General features: G+C 48.3%; 1 protein-coding gene across 2 annotated transcripts; it reads right to left on the bottom strand.

The window, feature by feature from the left end:
- Positions 1-6,626: 6,626 nt before the first annotated feature.
- Positions 6,627-18,610, bottom strand: ORAI2 (ORAI calcium release-activated calcium modulator 2). 2 transcript variants are annotated; one of them, XM_059486996.1, is made up of 4 exons: positions 18,482-18,610; positions 16,723-16,768; positions 13,644-13,884; positions 6,627-7,715 (listed from the first exon to the last, which is right to left on the bottom strand). In XM_059486996.1, exons 3-4 carry the CDS (start codon positions 13,869-13,871, stop codon positions 7,170-7,172), a joined length of 774 nt encoding a protein of 257 aa, XP_059342979.1. In that variant the 5' UTR covers positions 13,872-13,884; positions 16,723-16,768; positions 18,482-18,610; the 3' UTR covers positions 6,627-7,169. The 2 variants fall into 2 exon arrangements, with proteins under 2 accessions (XP_059342979.1, XP_059342980.1); XM_059486997.1 differs by having other exon boundaries at positions 18,342-18,589.
- Positions 18,611-19,217: the final 607 nt, after the last annotated feature.

The raw sequence follows: 19,217 nt of genomic DNA, 5'->3' as shown, positions 1-19,217 counted from the left end.
CCAAGAAAGTTAGAAACACTAAACAGAGTATCAAACAGCCATTGACACAGTTTCAGCCCAAGCCCTGGCACAGATTTTAAGCTTTCCTGGCCCAAACTTGATACTGTCAGACTGGTTTGAATGTTGCATCCAGCCCTGGGGGTACAAATATCCCCTCACCCCCCTCAGACAGGTCCTGTAGAGACCAGGCCTCAGGGGCGGAAGGTAAGCAGGGATCTTTCCACAGTACAAAACACTGAGAATTAATTAAGGTAATTGTCCTTTGCTGAAGATTCATGCTCTAACAATGAGGATTAATCATAAATTCCATGTGTGACCTGTATCTTCTGGGACCAAAGAGCAGCATTTGCAGAGGACCAGTGCTGACTCTTCAGGCTTGGACAGAGATCAGACCAAAGGCCTGCACAGACTGTGTTATTTTCTGATCATTTGTCATCTCTGAACCCTGCTGTCAGCTCTCAGTAGCAGGAGTGAGATTTTGGGAATTAGCTGGGCAACAGACTGCAACCCTGGCAGCTATCATTTATTTTCCTGGCACCCCCAGCAGTCAGGTTTGAATCATGCCTCGTACCTAAGATTCAAGCAGTCATTTGCAGCAGAAGCTGATCTGAGGCCATCTGTCTGCTCTGAACAAACTTCTGTGCTCTTGAAAATGAAGTTGTGCTGTGGAAGAAGTGTGTGATCCTTTGATAAACATGGTGCTTCCTTCAGCACAGTGTAACCTGCAGCAGGAAAACACCACCTTGCCACCAGCAGGCAGTGCTGCCTGGCTTTGGTTGGCAAGGGAAGGGACAGGCAGATCTCGGTGTCCCTGCACTGCTGGGCTCTGCCCCAAAGTGCTTCCTTGGCACTGACTGCACAGGATTTGCTGCACAGCAAAGCACTCCTCTGCTTTTCTGCAGGGGAGGGAGCTCTTCACCCAGTACAGCTACCAGGAATCAGATGGGTCACTCAGGATGCTTTTCAAGCAGAGCGCTTTGTGGGCTGCAACGAGCCAGGTTCAGTTTAGTGCTGATTCCAGCAGGGCTCCCATGGGCAGTCCCAAACTCCAAACCTCCATCCAGGTGGGCTGGTCAGTGTCCTCAAGCAGCTCCAGCAGCAGTTCCAGCTGTCACAGCACATCCCCTCTGATGGAACCTCTTCACTGCAAACACAGACACACAACAGGCGGGCCACACCTGCTCATAGTGAGCTCTGTCCCAGGAAATTCCTCATAAGCTGCAGCTGGAAGAGGGTAGATCTAGATTAGGTGTTTGGAAGAAATTCTTCCCTGTGGGAGTGGAGAGGTCCTGGCACAGGGTGCCCAGAGAAGCTGAGGGTGCCCCTGGATCCCTGGGAATGTCCAAGGGCATCTTGGAGCAACCTGGACTAGTGGAAGGTGTCCCTGCCCATGGCAGGGAACTGGGGGTGGGAACTGCATGATCATTAAAGTCCCTTCCAAGCCAACCCATGTTGTTGATGTCCAGCTCTCTCCCAAAAGCAGGAGTGTGCTGAGAGCAGCAGTTCCTCCCTTCTTCTGCAGCCTGGCACCCACAGGGCTCAGCAGCTCTGGGAGTGGAATATCCCCAGGACAGCACCTGGAGCAGAGGGGCTTTGTCCAAGCGGGAGGAGGAGCCTGGCACAGACACCCAGGGAGGAAACCCAGCCCAGGCTGTCACAGAGACAGCAAACACTGCACCTGGATCCTCCTCACCCTGCAGTTCCAAACCTCTCCATGGATCTGCTCTCTGCTCAGCACACTGCAGCAAAGTGTTGCCATTAATGCTTGGCCCAAATTTCCAATGCTCCAATCCTACATTTATATTGTGCTCTCAGGCTGCTAAAACACTTTCTGTGTGCATCCCTGCTGCTCCATTCTCTCCACAGTGAAAGCAGATGATGGATTCTGATGAATCAGATTGCCACAATAACTTACACAGTGTCAGTTCATCTTGTGCTCTGCATTGCTGGCTGGATTTTTCTGCCTTGATTGAACTATACAGGAAGCTGCTGTTCTTGCCAGAAGATTCCAGCTCTTCCTAGCTGATATCTTAGATGTGAAAAAATGCAAATAATTAAATACTGAGCCAAAAAGTGAGGGCTTTTTCTTGGTGTTTTTGAATTCCAAAACTTAATCTAGTCACTACACAGGCATTGCTGCGCCACTCTTTTGACATTTTTCACCTGTTAAACAGCCTCTTGGGCATCATCCTTAAAAAAAAAATGCACACCCATCTGGTCAGTATTACTCCTTAAAACTTCATGTACATTCTCTCCTAAAAAGCCAGAAAAAAAAAAGCCAGAAAATAAACATTAACAATTTACTGTCAAGTACCACAGAAATTTGAGAAAGGTATGAAGATGTTCTAATCTTAATGAGCTCTTTAAAGTAATTTTGTCCACTAAGCTGGTATTATTATTAACAGAAGGCAAACTTTAATGGTCTCTCTGTTACAGGAGTTTCTTGTCTCCTTAACCTCCTTGTAAATGCCGTGCCAAGACCCAGACCCTCATTAAAAGGAATTACATCTAATTGTTATCTCCTTGTGCACTGCAAAGGGAGAATGATAATATCTGACCAAACTTGCTTCAAAAAAGCAGAACCCAAGTTAACCCATTAGAAGATGCTGGAGGACTTGAGCTGCCTTTCAAGAAATCAGTCTGAAATCACCAAGAAGCATAAAACTGAACAAGTTTATCCAGTTTCTCTCACACAGCTGGACAATAACTGAGATACATTCATTTTTCTACATTAAATATTGTTCATGCAGAGGTAAAACAAGAATAGGCAAAGCTAAAATACAGGTGTTTTTTTCTTTTTCTCTTAGCACTCATGGCTGTCACACCTCTGGGCAGAAAGCAAGCTCCCAGCTGGATACAGAGGGATTCAGGGAAATACTGTCCAAATCCAGCCAGTCAATTTTAATTACTGAAACTGCTTTGAAATGGCTGCAGGGGAAAGAACCTGTGAGTTAACCAGAAAATATCCCCTCTGGCCCAGCTGAATTTGATTGCAGCTTGAGGGGGCGTTGAGGAAGTTGATGCAATGAGATTTAAAAGATAAGGAATCTACAGCAGCAGGGAAATTCCAAGGGCTTTTTGTTTGTTAGAAGGCAAGAAGAAAAGGGGAAAGAAAAGGGGAAAGGAAAGGGGAAAGGAAAGGAAAGGGGAAAGGGGAAAGGGGAAAGGGGAAAGGGGAAAGGGGAAAGGGGAAAGGAAAGGAAAGGAAAGGAAAGGAAAGGAAAGGAAAGGAAAGGAAAGGAAAGGAAAGGAAAGGAAAGGAAAGGGAAAGGACATTGTGAAAGGCAGGAGGAGCACCTCCACCCCCAGCCCAGCCCAGGTAACCTCGAGGCCATTTGGGATTGCTCATCCCCACATCCCAGAGGAAGGATGTGGGAGGGAAGGATGTGGAGGGATGTTCTCTCTGCAGCTGCACCCAGCCCGGTGCTGTCCAGAAACATTTCCAGCCCTCCCTCGGCCCGGGGCTCTCGCACGGTGTCACTTTCATCCCTCATATGCTCAAATCCAACACGACTCCACCTCTCACGGTCACAGTTTCCCCGAGAGCCTCCTCTCCATTGCAACAGGGAGCCAGCCCGGCCCCGGGGCGATGTTAAAAATAGGGAGACCACAGAGTGAGAGCTGCCACTGAATCCTGCAAAGGGAGAACCCGATCCTGCTCCCTCCAGCTCACGGTCGTGCCCCTTCTTTACTCCTGCCAAGATGGAAAGGGAGAGAGGAATTGCCTCCCAACCAAGGCTGGTGCACGGGAATGACACAAAGAATTGTTGTTCCCCTGTCCTTGAGAGCTCCTTCCCTGCTCCAGGGTGGGCAGCAGGGTCCCTGCAGCGGCATTTTCTTGCTGGGCAAAAACAAAAAAAAAAATCTGAAGCAAGATCATGGCTGTGCCTAGATCATGGCTGTCCCTGTGCTAAGCTCCAGTGCAAAAATTGGAGAAATAGCTCAGACAAGGCAATAGCTGGTCCAGAGAGCCACAGCCCAAGGGGGCTGAGAACTAGGGCAGCAGCCACCCCAGAGTGCAGCAGCCCAGAGCCCAAAGCTGGCACAGAAAGCCAACAAACACCACAGGAGATCCTCAGCACTCGTCCCCAGCTGAGGGTGGAACCCTTGGGAGAAGCATCTCCATGCTGGCATGGCAGGATTGCAGCCACACAAAACCTGGGGCACTCCAGGAATGACACACACCCCAGGAACGACAGAGAGGTGACAGCACAGGACAGACATGGCCAGGCACAGCCACACAAACCCAGACGTGCCACAGAGAGCTGGCAGCCCTGTTGGGACAGCAGTGACAGTGTGGAAAGGCTGGCTTGGCTGATGGGAATCCTGCTGACAGCCACAGGAGCAAGGAGGATTTTGTGGTGCTGGAGCACAGAAACACCCAGCTGGACAAGTGCAACATCCCCACTCCTTCCTTTATGGATGAACTCCTGTGCCTGGAACCACAGGTAACATTTCTGCAACACAAACCTGGACCCAACAGTGCTGAAAATGTAAATAAACTGCAGGAAGAGAGGCAGGAGCAGGAAAAGCAAGTGCTGTTGTTGGGAAGGGAGAGGAGTTACAGCATGAAGGTGGATGGGTAACCTTGAGAATCAAAGAGCAAAACCACCCCCATTAACTCCTCATGGAAGGGAGAACTCAGTGCCCAGAGAGACACAAGAAATAGAGCTGCAAGCAAAGACAGGGAAGCAAGTTATTGCTCTGTTTTAGGAGCATTTGCCCTTGGGACACCATCCCAAACTGCACCTCAGACTCACCCCTGGAGCAAGGTGGTCCCATTTTAGTCACAGGTGCACTGACTTGAGACTGATCTTGAATGCAATCCCACCCAAGCCTGAATGAGTTATTCTACAAAATCAAAACAGTTTCTGCTGCTTTTCTCAATTTGCTGTTGCAAAAAATTAAATGAATGATCTGGCTGTTTCCAGACAAGCTGAATTGCTTTTGCAGCACTGTATGCACAGGGGGAAGCTGTTTAAAAAGATATTGCAAAAATGGTGCAATACTTTCCTTGAGAGCTTTCTGAGCCTATCAGCACACAAGGTCCTACAATTACTGATATTAAATGAGAGTGCAAAGTACAGATGAGAGATTCAGCCCATCTGGTCTGGCTCTGGCCCCTCAACAGAAATTCTGTTGGTAGAGGAGCTGACACGTGTAGCACTTGGCAGAGAACCCAACTCTGATTCTGTTGTATAAACCTTTAAATTTTTATTATGGTAAAAAGAGGAGGGAGAAAGGGGAGAGTCCTGGGGAGTTCATATGAATTTCATGACCACCCCACTTCCTGGAGGACACTCCTTGTTTTTTGCATATGCACATGAGTACAGATTAGTCATTTAGCACACAAAGACTATTTTCTTTGCTGCACATCAGCCAATATGGTACATGCCAACTGCAGCAAGAACAGCAGATGAAAGCCACAGACACAGTGCTAAGCAACTTGTTCAGCAATGCTCACATTCCCATGTAACAAGAGAGATGAGAGGTGGTTTCCCAAGGCCCTTGACAGAGGGGAATATTGGGATAGGCTCACCCTGCTCCCCTGGGGTCTGCATGTGCTGTCCCTTCTGGGAAGCTGACATGCATTACACTGCCTCAAATCCCAGTGGAATAAGGGCCCAGGGTTAAATAGAACATTATAAACATCCTTAATGATTTCAGAAACCTATAAGGCCTCAGAGACTCTGTAACTGCAGTTTTGGAGTGCAGAGGAGGAAACTAGCACAGGATCAGGGCCAAGAAAATGTGCTTATGCTTCTTGCAGCCCTGTGTGTCAGAAAGCCTGACTTTCCCTTAAAAGAGCTGATGATTGCAAAACACTCTTTTCTCTCCAAAGTTACCCAAAATAATAAAATCGGTTTTCTTTTTTACAGAAGTTTTCACCCACGAGGATGCTGTGGAATTTACAAGCTTCCCTTGCAAAGCAACACAGACATGCAAGTGTCATTGTCTCAGCTGCTGAAAAAAGAAATGAGCTCAAAGGAAAGGGATAGCTCTTTAATGGCACACAGCATTCCTGCCAGATCCAGCTCCATCAGGCTCGCCAGGACAGCTCCAGGTTCCACCAGAGGACTCGTCTGCTTTGGTGAAGGGAGAAGGAAGCATTCATTTCTGACAGAAAAATGCTACAGCCAATTAAAAAAAAGAAAAAAACCAAACACCCAAATGATGAAATAGTACAGGACTGGGCTTGTTCTCCCCAGCAAACCAGGCAAAAGGCATTGCAGCAATGCACAAATGAAGAAGACACAGTGGCAGATTTCTACAGTACTTGCTGTCACTCCTTTACCTCCTTGAAACTTGCTTTGTTAGTCCTTCAAAGTCTTGTCTCATTAAATTCCCTGTCACTGTTCTGTTTTAGGAATGTCCTTGTTAAATCTAAAACACCTGTAAGCCTTCCCTGGGCACTCCTGCCTGTTATTGGGAAAAACACGATCTTGGCACTTACTCAAGCTAAGGTGACAGATGCCACTGAAGAAAGTATGAGAGAACTTCCCAGCCTCCTGCAATTCCAATTTCTACATCCCAAGCTGTAAAAATACAGTAAAGAACAGCAAAAAAAAAAAAAAAAAAGAACATAAAAGAACATAAAAGCTAAGGCTGTTTTCTTTCTGTTCTTTCTGGTTATGTATTTATAGAATACTTGCTTTGGAACAACGGTGATCAACATTCTCAGTTTCTGTTGTGCTTTCCTGGATGTCCTTGAGTCAGCTGCAGGTACCCACATTAATCAGCTCTGCTCTAGGAATGAGCTGCCAGTTAATTGTGGATGCACGGACAGCCAGGGAGTTCTGACAGGTAAGACAGGTCCTACACACACACATACACACAGAGAGACCTTTGGGACAGCCGATGCAGTTTCACTTTTGGCAATGGAATATTGCATTTGTAAAAAATACAGATTTTTGGCTACCAATATTAAGGTAGATAAAGTTTTGACCTTGAACACCATGGCAGTGTCGACTTAAGTACCAAGTGTGTGGGACCAGAACCAGGGCAGAGCCCCCAGCACGTGGAACAGCACAAGAACCCACAGCTAGAAATGGCAGGCAAGTAGCATTTACAGATTTAAGCCTCAAGAAAATCCATCCCTGGTGCGTCTCACCAAGCAGCAGACCAGGTTATTTTGCTCTCAGCCCTGGCTGAGCTGTGTGCAGGCTCTGTCACACCACCTGCATGCCTCTGTCATGCCCATCCAGCTGCACTTTCAGTTTGTGGAGCTCCTCGATCTCCCGGTTGTGCCGCTCCGTTTTGTGCCGCACCAAGGAGCGGTAGAAGTGGATGGTGAAGACGACAAAAATCAGACCCACAGGGACCATGATGATGGTGGACACCAGTGCTGACTGCCACCCTGCGTGGCTGCTGGGCTTCTCCACGTTGGTGGTCTCGTTTTTCAGGATGGAGCCCACTGGCAGGAATTTTATCCAGCACAGGAGCACGACTTCAGCGAGGAACAGGAGGATGCCCAGGACGGTGGAGAAGCCCCAGGCCAGCTCGATGTAGGGGTGCATGCGCTCGTGGGGGGACTCACTGATGGAGTTCAGGTTGTGGATGTTGCTCACAGCCTCCACGTTGGGCAGGATGCAGGTGCTGATGAGGAGGGCGAAGAGGTGAACGGCCACCAGCACCGTGGTGCAGGCGCTGAAGGCGATCAGCAGCATCTGGGGGTACTTGTACTGCACCTCCAGCTGCACCTCCACCATGGCCACCTGGGGAAGGAACAGAGAGCTTGTCAGCACCTGCTGGCTTTCCTCTTTTCAAGGCTTTCAGCCAGAAAAGCATCTCGATTCAGGAAGAACAACTAAGGTCAAGTAAACACTCCAGAGTTTTTTTGGAATGGCAGCCCAGATGGATCACTGCTGTCACCCATGAGGACGCCTGTGCTGTGGCCCTTCTGAGAACGTGGTTTTCTCAAACACGTCTCTCCTTGCCACCACAGCCACAGGAACTGCCCCAAACCCAGCACACAAGAGAAGGATCTCATTAGATGCCACGTGGGGCTGAGAGGCACCATCACAGCCTCCAGGCCACTCCTCCCTTGCGGCTGCAGCACAGGAAGTTTCAACTTCAGGCGTGTAAAGAAAAGCAAAACCAAGCAGCTCCTCTGGCCAGTGGCCAGCCAGGTTTCACTGCCCACCATGGGAAGCACACAAACTACAGCTTAAGTTAGCTCATAGTTAAAATAACTGCCTTCTATTCTCAGGACAGTTTGCATTTGTTTTTATTACAAATATGCCTAGATAAATAACTTGTAAGTTATTTATATCCTCAAATTTCTCCCTTGAGAGGTAATAACTTGGTGATACACCCAGCAGAAGTGGTCAGCTACTGGCTTATGGGTGTGCTCAGCAACTCAGGAGTCTCCTTCCCAAAACAAGAGCTATCCCACAGCAGGTCTCTAAAGCTATTTTTACTTTAATCAAATAAAGCTTAAGAAGCAGAATATGTGCAAGAGAGCAGGAGGCTCTTTTGAGATCAGAACTGGAGTCCTGTTAACTGGTTTAGCTTAAGAATTTTTACAATTAAGCTACCTGTGAAGCAAACCAATACTTCTGTGTGGTGGCATCCCTGAAAAGAAGCACAAACTCTCTGCTAAAAAAAGACACAAAAGCAGTGGACAAGATTATCAAACATTTCTCTTTAGTAGCTGGTTTGCATCTGTAGCTGCACTTCATGATTACAGAATTTAACTTTCTTGGCAGCAAGGAAAACCTCTGGTGATCCCAGCTGACCTGCTGCTCCAGCACAGCACAGCTTGCTGGAAAGAAGCCCCTCTAAAGAACATCATGAGAAGGCAAAGTTTCAAATATGCACTTGATTCTGGGACACAGAAGGATTTTGCAGAACTGACTCACAATTATGTTATCCAGACTTCACATGAGAGTCCCCTGAGCAGCCATTTCAGGCTCTGTATAATCACCTGCACCACTTGCTCATAATATTATTTAAGCACTTGAAGATTAGGGGTATGCTCATGTTGTCCCTGCTGGAAGCCCTGAAAAGGATTAAAGGGAATGGAAACCAGCTGGCATGACTGCTGCCTTACCTACATTTGCTCTGAAACCCATCAGATCACAGTCAAGTCTGAACACATTTACCAGCGAGCAAGATACAACATGTGTGGAAAATGGTCAATCTCTATAAGTCTGGATTTTATAGCTCCATCAATTATTTAAGACATCAAAACCAGCAAAAATACTGTGACAGTCCTTGGGCATTCCCAGCCTTGTTCTTACCATGAGCATGTTGGGGTTTTACCTTTGTTTTTATCAGCTCCTAGTTGCAGTTTAGTGTAGTAAACAGTACAGAAGTTCATGTTGTATAGCAGAGAAAATCCTTCACAGGAATCCTTCACTATCAATTGCAAGGTCAATTGAAACAGAACAGATTTCACATTGCCTTGTGTATGTTCCCTTTGCAGTTCCCCTTATATTGATCTGAGAGGGAGGAGATCAGGCTCATTCTCTGCTTCACTGTACAGTGAATTTGTGCAGCACTGGGGTTGCCAGTCATGCCCCATCAGCCAGGAAAAGCTGCAGGTACATTGTTCATTATGGGGTGCTGTAACACCCAGAGACACAGCTGAATGGGAATTGTACCTGCATGTCCAATTTATAGCTTTATATTAAAGCTGAAAGCCTGGCTGATGTCAACATATCAATTTCTGCTTGTTATCCTTCACATGAGCAGCACTTTTCAGCTAATTGGATGTTTCCTCCCAGACTAACCTATTCCCCAGGGCGAGCTTCAGCTGTGCAATGTGATGAATTTTTAACACTGACTGATGGCTCAGTAAGAGGTATTTTAGTGAAAAACACCAACAATCCAGATAGGGCAGCAAGGCAGAAAAGCAGTTCATTTAACCCAAACAAGAACTGAAAAGGTGAGTGAGCTCTTATTGCTTCACCCAGCACAGGCTGTCATGTCATTTCCTGACCAGGATAAGAGAAAGAGGACAAGCTGACATAACCCATTTAAAAAAATCATTAAACAAGCTGTCTAACCTGTAAAACTATTAATATGTCATGTTTGATACAATTATACTCTTCCATGTAATAGCCCCCTTCATTTTAATCTCTTCCCAGAAGCAACTTTGCAAGGCTGAGCTCTCTGCCAAGCCACGGAATATTTCAGCAAAGACTTGATTTTAAGCTTGAGAATAACCCAGCTGAACTCCAGAATTACAGGATCAGGGGCTCACAACATTTTAGAATTAAACTGCAGTTAAATTACATGCAATGATGGTGAGGTTTAGACCAGTATAGCTGAGACTGTCCACAACAAGGATGTTATTCATTTTGAGAAAGTTAGACCAAGACAGATAATATCAAGCAAAAGGATGACAAATGGCTTAACATAAACCATGACACACTCACACAGATGGTTTGGCAGACTGCAAAAACAACCACTCCAGTAGATCTGTCGGGGTTTTTGTTTTGTTTTATTATTTTTTTTTAATCAAACACATATCCTGTAGCAATTGGATAAGTATTGAGAAAATGGATTAGCAGTAATAGCTCTTATTTCCATCAGGAAAATTATTAAGCAGGTTTCCTAAGTTCCCACTGAATTTCCTTTATTTGCAGCCTCCTTGGGGCAGATGCAGCTGCCCCACAGCCCACCTCCAAGCAGCCCTGGCACTGGAATGACCCACAGCCTCCTGACCTGCCCCAGTGCTCTGCCAGGAATACCAGAGATGGTAACGAGGAAGGTTTGCATTATTCTGCAGCCTGTCCAGAAGGAGCTGGATCAGAGCCATGGCCTGTTGATCAAATATCCATCAGCTCAAAATAATTTCAGCCAATATGAAGCTAGCTTGCATCAAACACACCGACAGGGAAGTAAATAAAGCAATAGCCAAGCCCTGGATGACATTTGTTTACGTAGTCAAATGCACTCGAGGCTTTGGAGAAGCTGTTTAATAGAATCACGGAATTGTTCAGACTGGAAAACACTTTTTAAAGATCACAGAATCCAACAGTGCCAAGTCCACCACCAAACCATGGCCCTAAGTGCCACGTCTACACATATTTATCTCTAAATAACTTCTTTCATCAATAGCCAGAGGTGTTCTTATTAGAGAGTAAACATCCGTGTACAAAACTCCTGCATACCCGTGGAGAAATAACCCAGGAGGAACAAACACCTCAGCTTTTCAATCAGATGGGAAAAAGCTAATAAAGAGAATTCCTTATTGCAAGAGATTTTATTTCTTAGTTACTGATTTCTATTTCTTACATTACGCTGCTGAGCATAATCAACACTACTTACACCTGTGTATATTCAACTGCACTTTAAAGAGTTCAAAGAGAATGTAAAACCAGTGGTTAATTTTGTGTGTTTGCCAAGGACTTTCAGTAACTTTCTGCTGTAAGAGCTGAGAAAGCATGATCTGTTTTCAGAGATGTGGTTCAGCCCTGCAGCGTGGGTGGGCTGCAAGCCCTGAGTCCCAGTGGTGCCAGTGACAGCACACCCCAGCAGGGACACTTTGTGGGACCATGCTGATAGATCAGTTCCCAACAACACCAAATGTTAATTTAATAATTGGGTTAAAGACAACACAATTATTAGAACTTATTATTAGAACTCCAGTAACCAGAGGCGCACAGGGCATGCAGGTGAGAGGTTTTTTAGAGTAAGAAAACTCCTGCCTGAGAGAAGTCTACAGGAGAGCACCCAGCTTTCTCCAAAAGAAAAGGGACTTTCTACCCCTGCAGCACACAAGTTTGGTGACAAACCAACACAGACTTTGTGAAAAGCTGCTAAGAGCATCTTTTGCACCCAGCCACTGAGTGGAGAGCAATGACAAAGCCACTGAGCACCCTGTCTCCACTCCAGCCTGCTCCCACTGAAACCCCCGCCTGCAGCTTTCCAGCTTCACTTTGGGTGACCAACTTGTAATGTTATGGATGATTCGTGGTCTGGGGGGCTGAGGGAGGAAAAATCAAGGGAAGAAGCTAAAATAAAGCAAGAAAGGCGATCTGGGAAGTTCCTGAAATCTGTTTTTCCCCCCCAGCTTCTGAGCTGCAGGATGAAACATCTCCACATCATGTCCCACACCACCAGGCACTGCCCTCTGCCCCTGTGCTGCCAGACCTCGGCAACAGCCAGACCTGCCCACTTCCTGAGCAGGAAACCTCCCCCAAACTGGTTCCAACTCTCACTCACAGGGAGCAAAAGGTGAGGGGAGATAAAGGGGCTCACACAGCACGGTGGTGTTTTGATACACAGCTCAGACAGGCCTGAGCACTGGACCACTGACTGTCTCAGTCTTGTTTATTTGCTCACCCCTGACATGGTTCTGACCTATGCAAATCACTTCCAAATAACACCCAATGCTGCACAGGGGAAAGCCAGCTCCAGGGATCACTTCCAATAGGCAGCACTGACAAAAATACACCAGGTTTGGCTCCCTGCAGGCTGCAGAGCCCTCTGACACCGGGTCTGAGGCTCAGGGCCTCTTCTCACACCTCAGTGGCAGAACACGATCTCCCTGATCACACTATGCAAACTTCACTTTGGCAGACTGTGACCAACCTCCACCTTATTTTAGACACTGTGACCTGAGAAAACACGCAGAGAAATTAAAATAACGTTCAGGACCACAGCAGCCACAGGGGCCTGAAAGTGCTCCACACCCAAGAGCAGCCTTGCATGCATGAGGGCAGCCAGCCTCGGGGCCAGAGGAGGTCCTGGATTGTTTAGCAAGGCTGCTGGAGCCCTTAGGATCACTTGCAGTAGGGGATCAGTATTTTTAAAGGGCTGACTCGGGAGTGTGTGGGTTGGCTGTTAGACAGCTCATGTATCCCTGCTGCAGTGAGAGAGCCAGCCTCAAACTTTGCAGCAGCAGCAGCCAAACAGAAGCCCCCAGGCAGATGCCTCCTGTTTCTTCAGGAAACAACTCCCTGCTCCTTCCCAGGAAGAAAACACTGATTAATAGTTGATTTGAGGCAACCCAAAAACCTTCACCATCCAAAAACCTATGAAACACACATTACCTGTGAAAAATGCATATTTTATGATTGGCTTTTTGCAAATATTAAGATGAATATTATATGTGTTGTGTTAGAAAGTTATGCTGTATTAATTCTCTTAAGTAGTGTGTTAAATATAGTTTTAGGTTATAATATAATGTTAAAATAGAAACTATGCTATGTAGGATACTTTTTTTTCTAAAGAAAGGGAGATACCTGTCACAGGACATATAAATCCTTCAGAGAAAGGACTGCCCCATTATCAGAAGAAATGGACTTCTTCCTGCCTCATTCAGGCTTGAAGGCACCGTTTAGGATTCAGAGAAAGAAGTTGACCAGACAGAATCCTGTGTTTGAATGGAATTTATGCATAATGTATGAGATGCATGAATATGCAACAGGCTGTTGCTTTTAAGGGTTAATCCTCTGTTAAGGGTGTCCTTTTTCAGGCTTATGCTGGCCAGAAAAAGGTACCTGGATGTCCATAATTCTTTGTTTCTATTGTCTCATATTGTCCTAATTCAAATTAGGACAATATATTAGGACAATATATTAGGACAATATGAGACAATTACTCTAATTGTATTACTATTTTTATAACCATTTTATTACTATTCAACTTTTAAAAGTTTAAAACCAAGTGATTGGCGTTTTTCACATTACCATTGCAAATCCAGAGAGCAGAGCAGAGGTTCTGCTGGAGGCTTTCAGTTTGGCTCGGCTCAGGTACAGTTTTCTCCAGGACAGGGCTTGCACAGAGTGGTGGTTGGAGGTGACCAGCTCCAGGTAGCTCCTTCGGACCCAGTCCCGATAATCCATGCCCTTGGTGCCAGGCTCAGAGCAGCAGGCAGGAGTGGAAGGATCCACCGGAACGTTTAATTCAGTGCTCATGATGGGAGAAGTGCTGAGGGAACAAAACAGTCATGTTCAGGAAGGGGGGTGGACAGGATGAGCATTAACTACTGGAAAAGCTGCAGTTGAACAAAGTTCCCCTTGGTCAGTGGAAAATGATGGATCAAATAGCATCACACTTGGAATTCAGAACAGAGAAAGAACCATCCATAACTGTCAAAAATGACCATGAGAACTAGGAAGGATTACAAAGGTACACTGGGCAACTATTTCAGCAGGAATTCAGGAAGGCTGCACACCATCTGGATTTTCATTTCAGAGCAGGCACCTCTACTTTGCCCTTTAATTCCTTCTCACTCATAAAAATTTGTTTTATATAAATACACTTCACCCCCATCTTATCTTTGTTTTGATTTGACTGTTCATGTCCCAGTGCACCAAATGCACCTCCTTAGAGTATCAAACACCACTTGAGGGAGTCACTTTTTGCTCTTTCTTTGGAAACAATTCCTCCTGGGTTACAATGTGGGGTGTAACCAAACTGAGTGCTCTATTCCCATCCACGTTATTCCTGATGAACTGTTAATGGCCACTTGCAGGAGCTGCAGGGTGCACACCCAACCCCCCAGGCTGCGAGCTGGCTGTTAGATAAGGGAAGGAGGCAAACCCTGCATTGCAGGGCGGTGTTTTATTGTGTTCACAAATTGCTTCACTCAGCCGTGACAGCTACACCCAGCCCAGGGATCATCCCTGCCAATGGGCCACAAAGGCACCCATGGGCAGCTGGAAGGACCGAGGCCATAAAGGACTCCCCAGAATATCCCGTGACTCAGAGGATCACATCATTCCATTGTGAAATTCCTGGCTCCGGGGGAGGTGCTGAACCTTCCTGCCCATCTGACCGTGTGTTATCTATGGGGATATGAGCACCACCTCCACTGGACATGCAGGGGACGATCTGAACTTCCACAGAAAACCAGATCATCCACAGGAACACTGCTTGTGAGAGGACTGCAACCATCACTTCAAGAGCACTGCAACCACTCCTTGATCAGACTGCAGCCACCACCCTGACCCTCACTGGCCAGGCTGTACTCTTTGTGGGTTTAAGCCAGTTTTTCAGTATAATTATAATTCTATGTAATTCATCTACTGTAATTTTCCTATTAAACTGTAACTCCGACCTGAAGCCCGTCTCAAGGTATTTTTGTGGGTGATAATGTCTCCCCTTGGTTTATTTCAAACCAGCACATCAATTTTTCTCAACCATTGGTTATCAAAGGTCAGTTTAGATGGGCACAGTGCTCCCTCAGTAATCACAGAGCTGTGCAGGGTTAAAATGAACTTCAAAGCAGTGGAAGTTAAATTTCCTGAGCTGCTCACACTCCATTTATCAGGCACATCTGACCGAGAATCCTGTTCTCTTACTTCCACCGGTGGTTCTGAGCAGAGGGCAAGGAAAAGGCAATTCCAAAGGGGAAAGCAAGCTGCTTCCAGGAAATTCCATCATCTTCAGATGGAAGGGATTACACTGAGAGATGCATGAAAACAGCAAGAGTACTTCAGGTGGTGGAAGCTTTCAGCACCACGTCCCCAGGCTGCTGCCAAATGGCTCTGGTGATCCCCAGACACAGAACAACATCCATGGAATGTTTTGTGCAAAAATTTCTCAACTCTGACACACATCTGAAACTAACTCAGCCTTCCAAAAAAAATGGAAACCACAATTCCTTGTTTAATCCCCTCACTCACAACTCTGTCACTGAGCACTGAGGAGGTGGCAGACAAAGCAGAGCTGCACCTTCTGGCCATGAAACACTCACCAGCTCCCAGGAGGAGATGCTGCCCAGAATCACACCTGGTGTGGCACTAATTAGTCCCAGCACCATCTCTCAAGGTCACAGGCACCTTTCAGCTCTGCCTGCATCCCCCCATGTACAGGGGCCATGTGGGGACAGCTAATAAAGCCATGGCTGCTGGGAGATTGCAGAAGTGGCAAAGATCAAAAGACATCAACTGCCCACAACTCTGAATGCTGTTACTAAAAGGGAAGGAAGCTGTTTCAGGCACAATAACAAAGAATAGCAAATAAAGCACTGCAGGTCTAAGATTGTTCCTCCTGAACATGGGGGGGCTTTTAGGTTCCAGTCCCCTCAGACATAACAAGGATGGCAGCACAGGATGATTCCTGGGCAGGTTTTGACAAGGCCGTTATTTCAGCCCCTGCAACACTCCAGGAAGGCTCCTGACCTGCTCAGGAATTTTCAAAATATTTAAAAGTAGCAAAAAAAAAAAATTCCCCAAACAAACAAACAAACAAAAAAGAAAGGCCCACTAGAATATACATGCCATAATAAAAACAAGAAGAGAAACAATAACAGGGACAAACCTTCCTGCTTGATCTGTGTTTCCAGAAAAGGCAAGAATCACCTATTTTACAGAATTAAAAAAAGCCTCCTGGGAGGATTGGAGGAAGAAACAATCTGTGAGCAGCAAAACTGTAAAGCTGTTTCCTGTGACAACATCCTGTGTGGGGCCTGCAATGTATAGCAGGGAGTGAATTCATCCCTTTGTCCCCAGCTGAGACAGTGATGGCCTCTGCTCTGCCATTTAATTTCATAAAATACTTAGGAACTTTCTATGTAGGAAACTTGACCCCTGGGACAAATTCCATTAAAAAGACAAATGAATTCAGAGGTTACAGAGAGAGGGCAAGAGAACCCAATCACATCTGCTTTTTCCCTTAGAAAAATAAGCTAAAAATACCACAAGGCTGAATTTTCTCTCTGGAGCAGCTCAAGAGATGTTCTCAAATAAGTAAACAGCTTCAGAACGAAATCCATAAACACAAATGTAACCCAAACAAGCAGTGCCAGGAAGTCAAACTCACCTTGCTGGCTATGGACATGGAGGGACTGGGTGGAGGGCTCCAAGGGCTGAAACACAAGACCAAAGAAGAATTTTACATGTGCTGTTTCCAGTAGTTTTACTCTGGAAATACTTTGCAGCCTGTCATCTGCATCAGGGGAGGCTTATTCTGGAGATTTCACCTTCCTGCCTTGCAAAGTTAAAGGTTTAGGACACTTTTTCTTACAGAAATAACTATCCTACAGGGTTTTACTGCACAGGGCTGTTGAGCTCTGAATGGGGAATGAGGAATTCTCCAGACCTTTTCCTCAGGCAGCCCTGGCAAAGTCCATCCCAGCTGTGTCTTCACTGCACCACCGACGCATCTGACCCCACTTTATCTCGCACTGGGAGGACAGAAAGCTCTCTGTGATTGCTCCCTTATGTGGATTTTCTTAACCTGCCAAGTGCTGTCCTTTGGAAAAGGGAAAGCCTTTGCCTCCTCCCATCTCAATGCCTGTGTGGGGATTTCTCCACAGCTGGGAATGAAGGCGACAGAGTGGGTCCCCCTCCCACCACTGCCGTGCTCAGGCACCACAGAGCGCTCTCTCTGCAGCACTGGCAGCTCCTCGGCCTGGTTTCAGATGCCAGGTCCCTGCTCAGTCCCAGGTTTCTGCCCCACACTCCCAGACTGATCTGTGGGTTTGTGCCAGTCCCTTCCCTCCCATTGTTCAAGCCCCTACAGGCCATGGCTAAGCTAAATCCCGAGCCCTGTTACTTGACTCGGATGAGTTCCAGCCATCTTTGCCATGGGAAATCTCTTCATATGTTCTCTTCTGGCTTGGGACTCCTCCAAGCAGCCCTGCTGGGGTGCAGAGCAGCCAGGCAGGGTGTGAACACCCCATAGGTGTGAACACCACCCCTGTGGCAGCAGGGCATCATTTCCCAGGTAGGATGGGAGCCCCCGGTCCCACGGCCACAGCTGGGCTCCTCCTCACAGGGCACCTCCTTCCCCGCCACCCTCGGCACACGCTGGGCAGGAGGCGACCCCACACTGCCAGGATCTCCCCTCCACAGCAGCCTCAGACAGGGCACCCCTCAATACAGGATGAGACTCACTCCCAGCGAGGACCTTTCCCTCCAAAGGCAACCTGGACAGAGGATCTTTCCTAGACAGGACACAACCTCCTACCACTGCATCCTGATCCAGCATCCCAAGGATCCTCCACAACTCCTCAGCCAAGATGGGACCCAACACTTCAATCCCGTTCTCCAAAATCAGCCTGGCTCAGGGTCTTGTGCTGGAGATGTCCCCTCACAGCGCTCCAGCGAGAGCATCCCTGTCCGGGTATATCCCACAGGAGCCTTCTGCATCCCTCGGCACCTCCGAAGCACGGCCGGACAGGACGGACCCTTCCCGGTCACCCCGTCCCTGCAGGTGCAGGGGATTGTCCCCAGCCAGGCGGGACGAGGCGCCCATCCCAGCACCACCATCCCAGCACCACCATCCCAGCACCACCATCCCAGCACCAGCACGTCCGGGCAGGACGGGGCGCGTCCCCCCCCACACCGCCCCGGGCAGGGGAATCCCCGTTCGAGCAGGATCAAACCAACTCCCCCCAGCAGCCCGGGCTGGACGAGACCCCTCCTCCCGGATCCCACCTCTGCAGGACGAGCCCGCCACCTCCCGAACACGCCTGAGGGGAAGCCGCCCGCTGCCCCAGAGCGCGGGCCCCGCTGGGAATGAGCTCCCTGCGGGCGGGATGCGGCCCCGGGGGCGGCGGGGGCGGGCCGTGTCTCACCGCGGTGCTGTCCGGGGGCCGTGCCGGGAGCCCCGGCAGAGGGACCGGGAGCGGAGCCGGGGCAGGATCGGGATCAGGTCGGGAGCGGGATCGGAGCCGGAGCCGCCTCCGCCGCTGCCACGGCAACGCCGGGCACCGGCCACGTGACCCGCAGGAAACGGGGGGCAGCGCCGCCACGCCCCCGCACGTGACCGATCGCTCATTGGCCCGCGGTGGGGATGGCCACGCCCCCTCAGCGAATGAGGCGGGGCCTGGGGACGCGACCCCCGCCCTGCCGCAGCCGGCGCCCCCCGCCCCGCCCGCGGAACCGGGGCCGCGCTCGCCCCCTGCGCACACCGGGGAGCCCTTGGGGGTCTCACGAAACGGGGATGGACTCGGCGGTTACACGGAAAGAACATCCCTCCGGCACGGAGCCGTGCCCGCGGCGCTCGGGGGTCCCGCTGTGAGCATGCATCTGTAAGGGTAAAAAAATGTCTGCGGTTCCCTAAGGTCGCAGTCGGGCTGAAAGCCACCCACTGGTAAAGGTGTTAGTGGGTCTGGACCTTGCGTTATCTCTAAATCTTGCCACAGAGAAGGTATTGGTGCAATGGGATGCAAATGTGCTTTTATTACAATTATTAATTATACAGCAAAAAGTCGCCACTTACATAAGTCAAAAGGCAGCGCTGCTCTGCCTCCGCCGGGCTGAGGCTCCTCCGGCTGAGCACAGGCTCCCTGCGAATCCCGACTGCTATCT

The sequence above is a fragment of the Ammospiza nelsoni genome, chromosome 21, assembly GCF_027579445.1.
Source record: "Ammospiza nelsoni isolate bAmmNel1 chromosome 21, bAmmNel1.pri, whole genome shotgun sequence".
In the NCBI taxonomy this organism is placed as follows: domain Eukaryota; kingdom Metazoa; phylum Chordata; class Aves; order Passeriformes; family Passerellidae; genus Ammospiza; species Ammospiza nelsoni.
Note: the sequence above shows the minus strand (reverse complement) of the source record. Positions and strands in the feature narration are given on the sequence as shown.

Coding starts and splice junctions, on each gene's coding strand:
- ORAI2 (XM_059486996.1), bottom strand. CDS start 13,871: ATGAGCACTGAATTAAACGTTCCGGTGGATCCTTCCACTCCTGCCTGC. Junction 7,716..13,643: donor TGCTCTCTGGATTTGCAATG/GTAATGTGAAAA, acceptor TTCCTTCCCCAG/GTGGCCATGGTGGAGGTGCA.